Below are 14,915 nucleotides of genomic sequence, written 5' to 3'. Positions count from 1 at the left end.
GTTATCTTGGAGGTCATCTTATCTAGCGCTTTCATACAGTCCCCCAAATCCCCTCCCCAACCCAGTGGCTGATACAACAGGAGAGCTGAGTTCTAGTCACTCAGGTTCTTTGATCCTGGAATAATACATCCTCTCTGTGCTTCAGTTTCCTCATCTATAAAATAGGAGATAACCTGAGGAAAGTGCTGGGCTGGCTGCACTCTCACTTATGTTAACAGTACTGAAATATACTAACATTGCAGGTGGGTTTAGGGACCACTGCTCTGGTTGACCTCTAAGATGCTTCCAGAATCTTAACATCTTCATTCGCCTGGCTTCCCTCTTATCCTTTAATAATTATGTTTTCATTTCAACAAACGTGTTATTCACCTACCATGTGCCACACAGCAGGTGGGGGCTAAAGACAGGAATTGGATCATCTCCTTGAGGATCTCAAAGTCTCTTTGGGGAGTTAGGTGCTGAAAATTTACAAGAATAAAAGACATGTGGGGTAGGCTCTGTTCTAAAAATTTTATAGATTTAGCAAATTTAATTGTCACAAAATTTCCACTTAGTTACTCAGTTTTATAGTTGAGGAAGCTGAGACACAGAGGGTTTAATTGGCTTGCCCAGGGTCACAGAGCTGGTAAGTAGTGAAACTGGGGTAAATAATATAATATATTGAAGTTCTACAAAGGAGCAATGAGATACTGCTCTATGGGCATCTACAGTTTGCAAGGCAGTGTTAGGGAGTTAGTTATGACAGCAAGATGAATTACACTCAGTTCCTGTCCTCGGTAATTGAGAGCCTCAGAGTCTGAATAATGCAATAGAAGATAAAGGGTGTCAAGTGCCATGAGAAGGATACCAATAAAATGTTTTGAATGTAAGCAATGTAGACATTTAGGGTTAAGGCTTAGGGTTATAGGAGAAGTTGAGATATCAGAGAAGACTTCTGAATTGGAAGACCTGTCTTCTCTTTAAATATCTGCAGTAAGAAAGAATAATAATAATTTTAAAACCTCATCACAAAGTTATAATTTTAAAACCTCATCTTAAAGCAGCAAGTCCATGACAAACAGCTGGGAGTGGTCACAAAGCTTCTCCTGCAGTGACTCAATATGCATTTGTGTCATTTCTTCAGGCTTTTACACTAGATGGGTAGACAAAGCAAGTCTAATTTCTCTTCCATGGGACTCTAATTCAAACATGTGAAGACCTTTATCAACTCTCACCTAAATCTCTTATTTTGCCAGTTAAAACTGTTCCAGTTTCTTCCATGGATATGACAGACCATGGTTGTTAGTCTGGGTCAGTTTATTTCTATCTTACAAAATGAGGCATACCCCAGGTGTGGCCTCACCAACTCAAAATACAGTGAATTGGTATTTCCCCTTCTCTGGTCATCATGATTCCATTAGTAAGGCTTCTATTAGCATCCTAGTTGATTCCAAAGCTTAAGCTTTGAAACCAGGCAGATCTTGGCCCCAATTCTAACCGTGTTGCTGTGATCTTAACCCATGTTACTTAACTTCCATGTGACCCAGATTTCTTATCTGGCCAACAGAGAAAATAGCCATGCCTATTGCACTGAGTCATTGGGAGGGTTGAATGTGGCTGTACGTGCAAGCTGAAGAGCCAACTGCCAGGAGTAGAGTACAGGACACAGTGAATGGGGACCTTTACTGTGGCTAAGTCTACATGAACTCTCTTCCAGCACCCACGTTACACTGCTGGCCCAGGTAAAGTTTAGAATCAATAGCCTTAGGTCTTTGTCAGAAGGTCTGCCAATAAGATCCAAGCTTCCCATATGAGATTCTTTAATCGTTAAGAGCAAAACAGCACTAGGAAAATAACTCTTGCTTCCAAAGGATGGAAAGTGGAACAATGGATCAAAAGTGAATCCAGGTATCTGGTGGGGAGGTCAAGGAACTCTTCAGAAAACTTGTGCCAAAGACATTGGGGCCCCAGGGAAAGCTGAGGGTCAGGATCTGGAGAGCCCAGTAGGCCAGTCCAAGATAGGAATGAGAAGCAAAACTTGGGAAAAGAGGATAGTATTAATTAATAAATTAATAAGGGCCTACCATGTACCAAGCACCAGCCTGGTGCCTGGGAATACAGAAATTAAAAAACACAGAATCTCTGCTCTCAAGTTGCTAAAAGTCTTCAAAGACAATATCCAGGGGGCCAGGGAGAAGAAAAATAGAGCTGAACAAAAGTTGAAGAGACATTCCTCTGTTCTGGAGTTTTCCAAGTCAGGTGTCTCTTATAAGCTCAAAAAATTGCACACCTAATTTAGTCAATGTACCTGGTCCTGTAAGACTTATACATTGTTTGCATCCCTTTTGAATTTCACAACCATTTTAAGTCATTTTTGTTGTCTTAGAAACAACACGCCAATGTCAGGGTAACTAAGAGCAGTCTACAAGGAAGAAGACTATAGGAAATAAAAAAATATTAAGAAATAACAATAATACAAAGCAGCGGCCACAGAAGCTCTGACGGTGTGGGCAGTAGCAACAAGTACAGGGACTGAGTGTCTGAATCTAGCTCTGTGATTGGTAGAATCATAGACCTGACTTAGAGACCAAACCATGTCCACAGTACAGCCCCCAAATATGAAGTCACAGGAGAAAATGGCAAAACTATGCTCATAACTTTAGTCAGCTAGAGATGGGCACCCAAAGGCAAAAAAAAAAAGAAAATTTAAATCACTCAGTCTCATTTTGGGGGTTAAACTCTCTTTAGTTGAAATACACAGTGAGTTAATACTTCTTTCATTTATACTTCCCAAAATATTTACTGAATACCTGCTATGCATAAGACACTGGGGTAGGCACTGTGGGAGACTCAAAGATGGATCAGACACACAGACAGTGACCTCAAAGTCCAATAAGGAAAATTAGACACATTTATGAATACCTAGAATCCCATCCAGAAGGTATAAAGCATGATACTTGAGGTCAGACAAAGCACACACTGAAATTCCAGAGGAGGGCTTCTGACTGTGAGAAGCGGAAAGTCCTCTTAGATGATATTTAAGATGGTCCTTCATTCAACCATTCAGCAAATACTTACTTAGTGCCTGTTATGTTCAGAACACTGTGTGAGGCATTGGAAGCTGAGCCATGAAAAAGAAGACACAAATTTACATTTACTTGGGATTGATGGGAGAGACAGTTAATAAAAAGGCAAACAGATAAATAATTAAAATAACTGCAGACTCTAATAAATGCTCTAAAGGAAATTACCTGAATGACTTGATAGGATGAAGATAAGGAGGTATTTCAGATCTGATCGGGGAAAGTATTTCTGAAGAAGAAACATTTGGATTAGATGCAAATGAGAAGGTTCCAGATGTAAAAAGACATGAAAATAGTCCAGAAAGAAGGAACAAAAAATGCAAATAATCTATAAATTGTCCTTTTAAAGGAATAGAAAGACATCAGTGTAGCCCAGTGTGAGGACAAGGGGAAGGAGGAATAGACTGAGCTTTGGAAAGACAGACGGGGAGCAGGTTAGGTAAGGTGTTTTATTCTAAAAGCAACAGGAGGCCACTTAAAGATTTTAAACAAAGGAGTAACATGATGTGGTTTACATTTCTAACAGATTTCTCTGGTACCTTGTAGAGGATGGACTGTCTGAGGGCAGATGTGGAAACAGGGAGATTGCTTAGGAGGCTACTATAGAAGTCCAGGCAACAGAGAATGGTGGCTTTGATCCAGAAGACATAGGAAAAGCGTTGCAATCTGGGAAATTTTGGTGGTAAAGCCAAGAGGACTTGCTGATGAAGTGGGTGCAAGGGGTCAAGAAGACAAAAGACTCTTAGATGACAGGGCCTTATGCTGATACAGGGACCACTGGAAAAGGGCAGTCGGGTCAATGTGTGGTAAGGTGGGGATGGAGAATCAAGATTTTTGACTGATTTGTAGAAATTGGTTATGATGGGGTAGAAACAAAGATTATGGCAAGGACATTCATAACCAAAAAGGAAACTGAACTAGGCAAAAAAATGTGTGTGTGTGTGTGTGTGTGTGTGTCTGTGTCCAGGAAACCTCAAGTACTTCTGTTTGTCCAAGGGGCAGGGTCTGTAAATGGGAGAAGTGACTGACTGCTGAGAGGTGGTGACATGGGCACCAATCTTGCAGGAACCTCACTGGAGACTGAGGAATGTGTATGTTACTTGGTAGGCAATAGGGAGCCATTGAGAACTTCTGATGGGATAAGAGGAGTGCTTTAGAAAGATGAAGTGGGTACCAGTGTCGAGTTTAGGTGGGAAATCAAGAGTTCAAGTTGGGGAGACATGATGGCAATAATCCAGGCCAGGGAGAGGGAGGACATGGACTAGATAATAGACAGGATGGGGGGTTATATTTATTTTGACTTCTCGCCTACAATATTATTACTGCAAACTTGAAGTCAGGAATCCTGTGTCTTTCTAATGAGCCCTACAACTGTACATGGATAGTATAGTTTTCTATCCTCCAGTAAGTCTATGTTCTAAAATGATCTTTGGATGAAAGGTGACAGAATAAGATAGGAAAAGGTAATTTTGTGTATCCATACATCAGCTCCTCTCTTGCAAAGCATGGATGAACACAGAACATTTCGGTGACATGTTCCCATTCCCCTGGGTGTTATTTTATGAGACCCTGTTGTGTTAGCATCTGGGATGTCAGTCAAAGGACTCTGATTCTGTGGAAACACCAAGGCATGCGCTTTAACAAAAGAGCCGGGTCCATCAACACCATCCATTCTCTGAGAGGACAAGCTTCTTAGAAGGGAGTCCCTGAAGCCACCCCCAGCCATCATCCCCCCTCTACACCTTATGAACTGATGGGTACTACTTCAGCTTACAGGGACTTGAATGCAGCCAGGCTCTATGAGAAAACTGGACTGGCATACACATATAGTAAATTCCAGCCCGGGCTGGAGAACGTGGCTACGGATGATGTCCTTTCATCTCGCTTATCAGCACCGTGCTCCCCAGGAGCTGCTCTCACCACGTCTGCCCCCTCCTTCACTGGCCACTGCCCCCCAGCGTCACCATTTCTGCTGGCATTTCCCCCTCTGCCATCTGGGCTCTGTACCCTCTCTGACTTTTCATCTAGTTTCTTGCCTACATATAGTTGTGAAACATTACATTTGACTTGTTGCTTTATCAGTGACTCCTGTGTTTTCTGAGATTTGAGGATGAGTAGGGAGAACGTCCATTTTGAGTTTGCTTGTTTGCTTGGGGAATTTTTGGCCTAATCGGCATCCCAACTGGAACCACTCTTCCCCCCAGGACACAGTCTCGGCAGCACTGTCAGTTATGGTTTTCGTCTTTCATGGTATCTCCAAGTCTCAAGTATTCCAGATCTCGAGAGTTGCCTTGGCTCCTGTCTTTTCCAAGGCCTCATTATTTAGCTCTCTCTCGAATTCTGTGAGTTCTCCCAAATCCTTCCAGTCAACTCCCCCTTCTAGTGAGCAAGAGTCATTCTGTGTTCTGTGAAAACAGAGAACCATAACTAATATTCTGAATAACTTGACTTCTGTGGAAATTCCCAACTAAGGAAAGTTAAAGACAACTACACACAGCTTAATAAGTATATTCTCTGTACCTTCAGAGTTTCCCACCTATTTTTATTGTTCTGCAAAACTTAGAGGTCATCCAGTTACTGTCAAAAAATAAATATTGCATTTTTTCTCTTTTTAAAAATATTCCACTTATGTACAAGTCAGGATGTTTGTGGCCAGTGTCTTAGCAAAAAAAGAGTCTAGAACAGCCCTGCCAAAAAGAAATACAATTCCAGCCACCTGTGTGATTTTACCTTTTCTAGTAGCTTTTCTAGTAGTAGTATGGCAGAAAGGGAACAAAAATATAATTGCATTTAGAAAATAACAATAGCTAACATTTATTGGATACTTGCAATGGATCAGGTACTGAGCTAGGTACCTTATATGTGTTACTTCATTTAATTCTCATAATAATTATCTTCATTAACTCAATTTTACAGATAGGAAAACTGAGGCCAGAGAGATGAAGAGAATTATAAGTGACAGAGCCAGAATTCAAAGCCAGGCAGCCTGAGTTTGGACATCATGTTCGTAATGACTATATTCTACCTTTTTCCAAAAAAAGGTGAATAAAGAGATATTGTTTCTCATGTCTTATCAACCACTCTAAACTATTTGGACACATATTTGATACTCCTAAAGCAATAAGCAATTATCTGGGAACTATGTATTAAATTGCAATGTGCTGCAATGTAATATATAATTTTAAAACCAATTTGCTCAAGTGTTGACTGCAGGATTTTAAATGATTCCACTTAACCTGAAATTTAAATACATGCTATAAATGGGTACCTCATTTGCATGATCCATTGATTAACTCTGATGTGATGCTCATGTGTGCCCCGGGTACTGCCTCCTAGCTTGGGCTTTTGGAAGGTCATCTTCTAGGTCAGTAGTGGGCAATTACTCTCAGCTCAGTATTTCAACACACGTGCTACGACATTCACACGTGGCCACCCTCAAATGCAGAGAACATCACTTACCAAAACCTCTTTATGGAGTGTATTACATGAGACTGGAAAGAATATACAGAGAAGCTGCTTGGGATGGCAATAAGACCTCTCCAAGAAGCATCTTTAAGTGAAAATAGATGGTCTAAACTGCCTTCTAAGGAGGGAGGACTCTTACTTGCAGGGCAAATGCATTGCTAAATGGGGTATGCAAACTTGGGTTCAGAGATGAATTGCTCAGTAGAGAAGAGGGTGAGGCAACCACCAGCATCTTTCTCCTCATCCTTTATGCTACACAGACTCAGCCTCACCTCCATATAAAATCAGAGCAAATATTCCAAAATTTTAACCTACCTGGGTGGGAGCCAACACAGTCACATAAACTACATTATAGCTGGTGCCCCTGAAATGGCAAACATGGCAGCTCTGGGGGATGCCCACACATCTCATTGCTACTCTTATGTTGATAAGTGAGGCACTCACAGAACACTGCATAAAAGACCATAAAGGCATTGGTCTGGGCTGGTCTACAGCTGAGACCCAATGAGGCATGAGTTTAGAGCCATCTAGAATAGGTGCCAAGGTGGGGTTTTGGCCAATTTTATGTAGGATCATGGGATCTTAGAGCTTGAACAGCACTTACAGATAATTTGGGAAATGTCCTCATTTTGAATTTGAGAGAACTGTGATTCAGTGGCACACAGACTGTTTGATGTTTACATATTCCCTTCTGTAAGTCTATTGGATCCTCTAAGGGCTGTCCACACTACACCTCTCATAAGTATTTAGAACCTATTTCACATAATAATAGCTACTATTTATTCAGCCCTTCTATGTGCCAGGTTTTGATAAGTCCTTTACAAACAGTAGCACCTTTATCCTACACAACAACCCTGTGAAGATACAAACAACTAAAACCCACTCTGATCAAGTTAAGCAGAAAAATAATTTATTGGGAGGGTGTGTAAGTTATCTATAGTTGTGTAACAAGTGACCCAAAAACTTAGTGGATTAAGTCAACAAGGATGTATTATTTCCCATGATCCTGTGGCTTGGCTGGGTCTGGGTAGTTTTTCTGGTCTTCCCTGTGCTAACTCACACACCTGCAGCAACTTGTATGTTGGCTTGGAGCCGAGTTCAGAGCTGGGAAGACTGAGATAGCTGGACCTCTCTCTCCTTGTGGGCTTTCATTATCCAAGAGATTTGTTGGGTCTTCCTCAGAAGGTGATGGCAAGTCTGAAAACAGTGAAGGAAAAAGCTGACAAGCTTCTTGAGATCTCAGATTGGTTGTCACACAACTTTTTTTTTCTTTTGTTACTTCTGACACACTCTGTTGGTGAAAGCAAGTCACGAGGAAAATTGTACTCAAAGATACAGGAAAAAGCTCACCTCTTGGTGACAGAAGGCAACATCACATTGCCAAGTGTATGCATTCTAGGAAGAAAGGAATTTGAAGCCATCTTTGCAATCTATCAGAGTCTACCCCCGACCACAAATTATTCATATTCCTCCCATCTACAAAATACGCTCATTTCCGTCCCAGGACCAGCCCAAATCTTATCTCATTATAGAAACAGACTTCAATTCTGGGATCTCATGAGTTGTATCAAGTCTACAGACAGACAAGGCTGTTAAATTGCAGCTGCTCTTGATCCAGGGACCCATAAACTAAAACGCAAGTTATCAGACACCACACACAAACAGTGAGAAGAACAGGATAACTGCCACAGACACACCTAGGGAAGAATGAAAGGCCCAGGTCCAGGCACTGACCCATAGCAGATCTGAAATCTAGCAAGGCGTATATTGCATATATTAAATGTGGTTTGATTCTGCCCTCTGGGATGGTTTCCTAACCCATTATTCTTTGTGACTCTTGGCTCTGCACTCTGGCAGAAGTGAAGAAACATCCCAGTCTCTCTGATATTCTTTGAGGTCGCATACAATGATGGGTAGTTGCAGACATGTGGCAGTGAGCTTCGCCTCACTCTCCTCTTCTCTCATCTGGATGCTTGGTTCTTGTTCCCCTGAGATGGCAACTACACAGAGAAACAACTTTCTTTCTCTAGCTCCTTGGACAGTCACACTTTGGCAACTGTGTATGCCAGCATTCATGGATTCCCACACAAACTCTAACCTGTCCATTCTTTTTTTTTTTTTGCGGTATGCGGGCCTCTCACTGTTGTGGCCTCTCCCATTGCGGAGCACAGGCTCCGGACGCGCAGGCTCAGCGGACATGGCTCACGGGCCCAGCTGCTCCGTGGCATGTGGGATCTTCCCGGACCAGGGTACGAGCCCATGTCCCCTGAATTGGCAGGCGGACTCTCAACCACTGCGCCACCAGGGAAGCCCCTAACCTGTCCATTCTTGACGGTGCTTCAGGATGGCTGGTTAGTGACTTTTCTGTGACTTCCAACTTCCCCTTGTGGAATTTTCCTTTCACAGCTCCTCCTACATTTGTGTGAGGTTTAATTCCAGTAATAAAGTCCTTATTCCACAATGCGTCTTACATACAACCTATTACTGCATTTAATCTTCATCACAGCTGTACAAGTTATAGACATCCCCATTTTACAGACAAGGACACTGAGGCTCAGAGAAATTAGGACACTTTCCCATGACTTCACAGCTAAAATATGTCAGAGCTCAGATTCAACCTCAGATTTATCTGATTCCCAAGCCTATGCATGTAATTCCTATTCTCCATCTACTGGGAGAAAAGGGATGGGAACAGTGGTGTGCTGTAAAATTGTTTCTGAAGAAAAATAGATCCTAATAGATCTATTTCAATGGTATGGTATTCCTATCAAGCTAATTTCAAGGTACCAATAGTTTACAAATCGGCTTACAATATTTCTGAATATCTGACACTCTCATGAGCTGGTATGAAGTGGCTTCTGCCCACCACGGTATAGGGATCTAGGAAAACAAAAAAGGTCTTCAATAAGGAAATGTAATCATAGTTAACAGAAGTTGGGTAAGGTGGTTCTTTGGGTGTCTCATTCATGTGCAAGCTACCTGATTTCCAAGTGCTAGCACTTTCATCTCTTTGCCTGTGGCCTTTCTATTCTGCCCACTTACATAGCAAATCAGAAGCTCTGAAAAATTAATACCCATATCAGCATCCCTCAATCAACAAGTGATAAAAATTAATGTGTAAACATCAGCTCTCTTGTCCTTCATATGGGATAACTCTGAGAAGTGTATTCTTCATTAACACTCCTAGTTACCCAGTGGAAGTAAGCTGTAGTTACCCTCAGTGATAACTTGCTTTATAAGGTATTCTCTGTTGGCCTTCCTGGGACCACCTTCCAAAGGTACTACTTATGCTCCAATCCTTGACTGCTTCTGGAAAATCCAAATCAAAACAAATGACTACTGTTTTTTGAATGCCTATGGACCAGACCAACACTGTACTAGGTACTTATGTTACATGTCTTTATACAAATCTTCATAGCACCTTATGAGGCAAGTATTGCACCCAATTCTACAAATATGGAAATGTGGATGCAAGAGTTTAATTAAATTTATGCAGGTCACATAGCTGGCAGGGCAAAGAGCAGAGCTGATATTTAAACTATGATTGATTGCAATGTCTCTTTTCTTTCCACTAAACCATGCAGCCACTCTCGCCAGGGAGGTTGGACTAACACAGGTGAAACAATAAAAGAACAATTAACTAAGCTAAGCTGACACATTGTATTGAACACTTCTGGGCAAAAGTGTCATCATATGTATGTTCCACAATTACTTTCTAAAATTCTCTTTTGTTGTGCCATCAACTTGAAAAATAAGGCCATGGACAAATATTAGGAAATTCAATTTTTCATAGATTTTCTTTCTCCTCTATCACTGCTTCATACAAACTAGGTACTGAAATAAAACTGAGCGGATAGCGTAGCAGAATATACCATAAGGAAAATGCATACGAGGAAAATATGTTCCCTGGATGTATTTTTTGGCCCACATAGCATCTGAAAGAACAGATATGTCACAAAATACCAACTAAGTCTATTGATTTTGTAAGTCGATACAAAGTATTAGAAGATCAAACAACACAGCATCTAGAGTGCTGAATTGGGAATAGGCTTATTGGCTAGGAAACTTAAACAAAGGGAAGATTTAGCAATACATTTAAGCGGCAAAAAATTGAGTGTGGGAATTTAAGATTTGTCAGTGCTACAGCTAAATCACCAAAACAGATTTTAATATTTAACAACGGCTTGCAGACCTCAAGTAATTTAGATAGTTGCTCTGCAATACTTCCCACTAAGAAGCTCCTGGATGCTGAAATTCTTAGCACTGCACGAAGACATGGCAGATGCTGGTGGAAACAAATATAAATCCAACTCTGATTTAATCAGTATTTTGCAGAGTTGATTTCTTACATTTAATTATCTGCTGTGACAATATGCACAGAAAGAACACTCTGGAATTTGGAATGGGGTAGGGGTTCTTGCCCCAAGTCTGGCTCTATATAGTTCTGTGGCTGCCAAGTAGTACTTTAACCTCTCTGGTTAACGATGTTCTCAGTTAAATGGTGCTCTACAAGATGACGTGTCACCCTAACAGTCAGTGATTCTATGGTTAAAGCCCTTTTTTCAATTAAATTCCTATTCATGTAATTACCATAAATCACATTCCAGCATTTCTAAAAGCAATCCTCAACAATGCTCTGCAGAACTGTGAATTCCTATAATGTTTCAGGACCTCCATGGTAGTGGCTCAGGGGAGGAACTAATGGAGATGATAAGCAGGTGAGCCTGTTTTATCTCAAAAGCCTCTCTATACTGTTTTGCTTAAATAGAGTTCATAGGCATGAATGAATGAAGGAACACTTTGGCTTCAAATTACAATATGACTGATTGACTTTCGGCAGCCATTACTTTCCCTTCTTTAAAAAGTGGAGAACTTATCTACTAATCCTCATGCCATGGAACACTTCATCAGCAGACCTGAGATCCAGCTTTACACACATTTGTCTTTGGCAACTGCACTCCCCCAAGACGGTGCCAGTGTCAAGGGCAGTCACTAAAGCAGCCAATTTCATTTGTTTCAAGGCTATTTGTAGCACGATTACGTGTATGACCCTCAGGTATACTGAGAAAATATAGTACTGACATACCTTGGAGATATTGCTGGTTCAGTTCCAGACAACCACAATGAAGCGAATATCAAATAAAGCGAGTCATGTGAATTTTTTGGTTTCCCAGTGTGTATAAAAGTCATGTTTACCCTACACTCTAAACAAAGGGAGGATTTAGCAATATATTTGAGGCAACAAATGAATTGTGAAAATTTAAGATTTGTCAGTGCTACGGCTACAGTTAAGTGTGCAATAGCATTATCTCTAAAACAAACAAACAAAAACCCACTTAACTAAAAATACTTTATTGCTAAAAAATGTTAACCATCACCTGAGCCTTCAGTGAGTCCTAATCTTTTTGCTGGTGGAGGGTCTTGCCTGGATGTTGATGTTGCTGACTGATCAGGGCCGTGGCTGCTGAAGGTTGGGGAGGCTGTGGCAGTTTCTTAAAACAAGACAGCAGTGAAGTCTGCCACATCAATTGACTCTTTCTTTCATGAATGATTTCTCTATAGCATGCAGTGCTGTTTGATAGCATTTGACCCACAGTAGAACTACTTTCAAATTGGAGTCAAACCTCTCAAATCCTCAACTAAAGTTATTCTAAATCCTTTGTTGTCATTTCAGCAAGCTTCAAAGCATCTTCACCAGGAGTAGATTCCATCTCAGGAAACCAATTTCTTTGCTCAACCATAAGAAGCAACTCCTCGTCTGTTTAAGTTTTATCATGAGATGCAATAATTCAGTTCCATCTTCAGGCTCCACGTCTAATTCTAGTTCTCTTGCTGTTTCCACCACATCTGCAATGACTTCCTCCACTGAAGTCTTGAATCCCTCAAAGTCACCCATGAGGGTCGGAATCAACTTCTTTCAAACTCCTGTTAATGTTGATATTTTGACCTCTTCCCATGAATCATGAATGTTCTTCATGGAATCTAGAATGGTGAATCCTTTCCAGAAGGTTTTTAATTGACTTTGCCCAGATCCATCAGAGGAATTCCTATCTATAGCCTTACTAAATGTATTTCTTAAATAATAAGACTTGAAAGTTGAAATGACTCCTTGATCCATGGGCTGCAGAATGGATGTCATGTTAGCAGGCCTGAAAACATCATTAATCTCTTTGTACATCTCCATCAGAGCTCTTGGGTAACTAGGTGCCTTGTCAATGAGCAGTAATATTTTGAAAGGAACCTTTTTTCTGAGCAATACATCTCAATCATGGGCTTAAAACATTCAGTAAACCATGTTGCCAACAGATGTGCTGCATACAGGCTTTCCTGTTCCATTTATAGAGCACAGGCAGGGTAGATTCAGCATAATTCCTAAAGGCCCTTTTTCAAAATGGTAAATTTTGAAATGGTAAACGAGCATTGGTTTCAATGTAAAGTCACCAGCTGCATTAGCCCCAAACAAGAGAGTCAGCCTGTCCTTTGAAGCTCAGAAGTCAGGCACTGACTTTTCATCTCTAGCTATAAAAGTCCTTCCAATAGAAGGCTGCTTCATCTACATTGAAAATCTGTTATTCAGTGTAGCCACTTTTATTAATTATCTTATCTAGACTTTCAGTAGAACTTGCTGCAGCTTCTACATCAGTACTTGCTGCTTCACTTTGCACTTTGATGTTATGGAGACACTTCTTTCCTTAAACCTCATGAACCAACCTCTGCTAGCTTCAACCTTTTCTTCTGCAGCTTCCTTACCTCTCTCAGCCTTCCCAGAATTAAGGAGAGTTAGGTCCTGGCTCTGGATGTGGCTTTGGCTTAAGGGAATGTTGTGTCTGGCTTGATCTTCTATCCAGTCCACTACCACTTTCTCCATATCAGCAAGAAGGCTGTTTCTCTTTCTTGTCATCCATGTGTTCACTGAGTAGCACTTTTAATTTCCTTCAAGAACTTTTCCTTTGCATTCAGAACTTGGCTAACAGTTTGGCATAAGAGGCCTAGCTTTTAGTCTGTCTGGGCTTTTCACATGCCTTCCTAAGCTTAATCATTTCTATCTTTTGATTTAAAGTGAAAGACTTGGGGGGAGACCTTCAAGATGGTGGAAGAGTAAGACCTGGAGATCAACTTCTTTCCCACAAATACATCAGAAATACATCTACGTGTGTAACAACTCCTACAGAACACCTACTGAACACTGGCAGAAGACCTCAGACTTCCCAAAAGGCAAGAAACTCCCCACATAACTGGGTAGGGCAAAAGAAAAAAGAAAAAACAGAGACAAAAGAATAGGGACATGACCTGCACCTCTGGGAGGGAGCTGTGAAGGAGAAAAAGTTTCCACACACTAGGAAGCCCCTTCACTGACGGAGACAGTGGGTGGGGAAGGGGAAGCTTCGGAGCCACGGAGGAGAGCACAGCAACAGGGGTGCAGAGGGCAAAGCAGAGAGATTCCCTCACAGAGGATTAGTGCCTACCAACACTCACCAGCCTGAGAAGCTTGTCTGCTCACAGGCCAGGGCGGGTGGGGGCTGGGAGCTGAGGCTCAGGCCTCGGAGGTCAGATCCCAGGGAGAGGACTGGGTTTGCCTGCGTGAACACAGCCTGAAGGGGGCTAGTCCGCCACACCTAGCTGGGAGGAGGTCCAGGAAAAAGTCTGCACCTGCCTAAGAGGCAAGAGACCATTGTTTCAGAGTGCGCGAGGAGAGGGGATTCAGAGCACCGCCTAAATGAGCTCCAGAGACGGGCGCGAGCCGCAGCTATCAGCGCAGCGTGGACACCAGAGACGGGCATGAAACGCTAAGGCTGCTGCTGCAGCCACCAAGAAGGCCCTGTGCAAGCACAGGTCACTATCCACATCTCCCCTCCCGGGAAACTGCAGCCTGCCACTGCCAGGGTCCCGTGATCCAGGGACAACTTCCCCGGGAGAACACATGGCACACCTCAGGCTGTTGCAATGTCACGCCGGCCTCTGCCGCCACAGAGGACCTACAAAATACAGCTTGCCCCGTATTCCGTACCTCTCCCTCCCCCCAGCCTGAGTGAGCGATAGCCCACTTATCAGCTGCTACTTTAACCTCGTCAAGTCTGAGTGGAAGAACAGACACCCTCAGGCAACCTACACACAGAGGCGGGGCCAAATCCAAAGCTGAAGCCCAGGACCTGTTCGAACAAAGAATATAAAGGGAAATCTCTCCCAGCAGCCTCAGGAGCAGCGGATTAAATCTCCACAATCAACTTGAGGTACCCTGCATCTGTGGAATACCTGAGTAGACAGAATCATCCCAAAATGGAGACAGTAGACTTTGGGAGCAACAATATATATATTTTTCCTTTTTCTCCTTTTGTGAGTGTGTATGTGTATGCTTCTTTTTGTGATTTTGTCTGTATAGCTTTGCTT

At 42.0% G+C, this 14,915-nt stretch overlaps 1 protein-coding gene across 1 annotated transcript in view; it reads right to left on the bottom strand.

Moving 5' to 3' along the window:
• GADL1 (glutamate decarboxylase like 1) overlaps positions 1 to 13,395 on the bottom strand; it is a gene marked incomplete at both ends in the record, with an annotated part of 183,101 nt that extends 169,706 nt beyond the window's left edge. Inside the window, one exon of the mRNA XM_082637717.1 lies at positions 13,278 to 13,395. Within this exon, the coding sequence (XP_082493843.1) occupies positions 13,278 to 13,395 (118 nt within the window). The remainder of the gene's footprint in view (positions 1 to 13,277) is intronic.
• Positions 13,396 to 14,915: the final 1,520 nt, after the last annotated feature.

This window comes from Mesoplodon mirus (assembly GCF_964341445.2).
Source record: "Mesoplodon mirus genome assembly, chromosome: 12".
Classification (NCBI taxonomy): Eukaryota; Metazoa; Chordata; class Mammalia; order Artiodactyla; family Ziphiidae; genus Mesoplodon; species Mesoplodon mirus.
The sequence above is the reverse complement of the archived record's forward strand: the minus strand, read 5'-3'. Positions and strand labels throughout refer to the sequence as shown.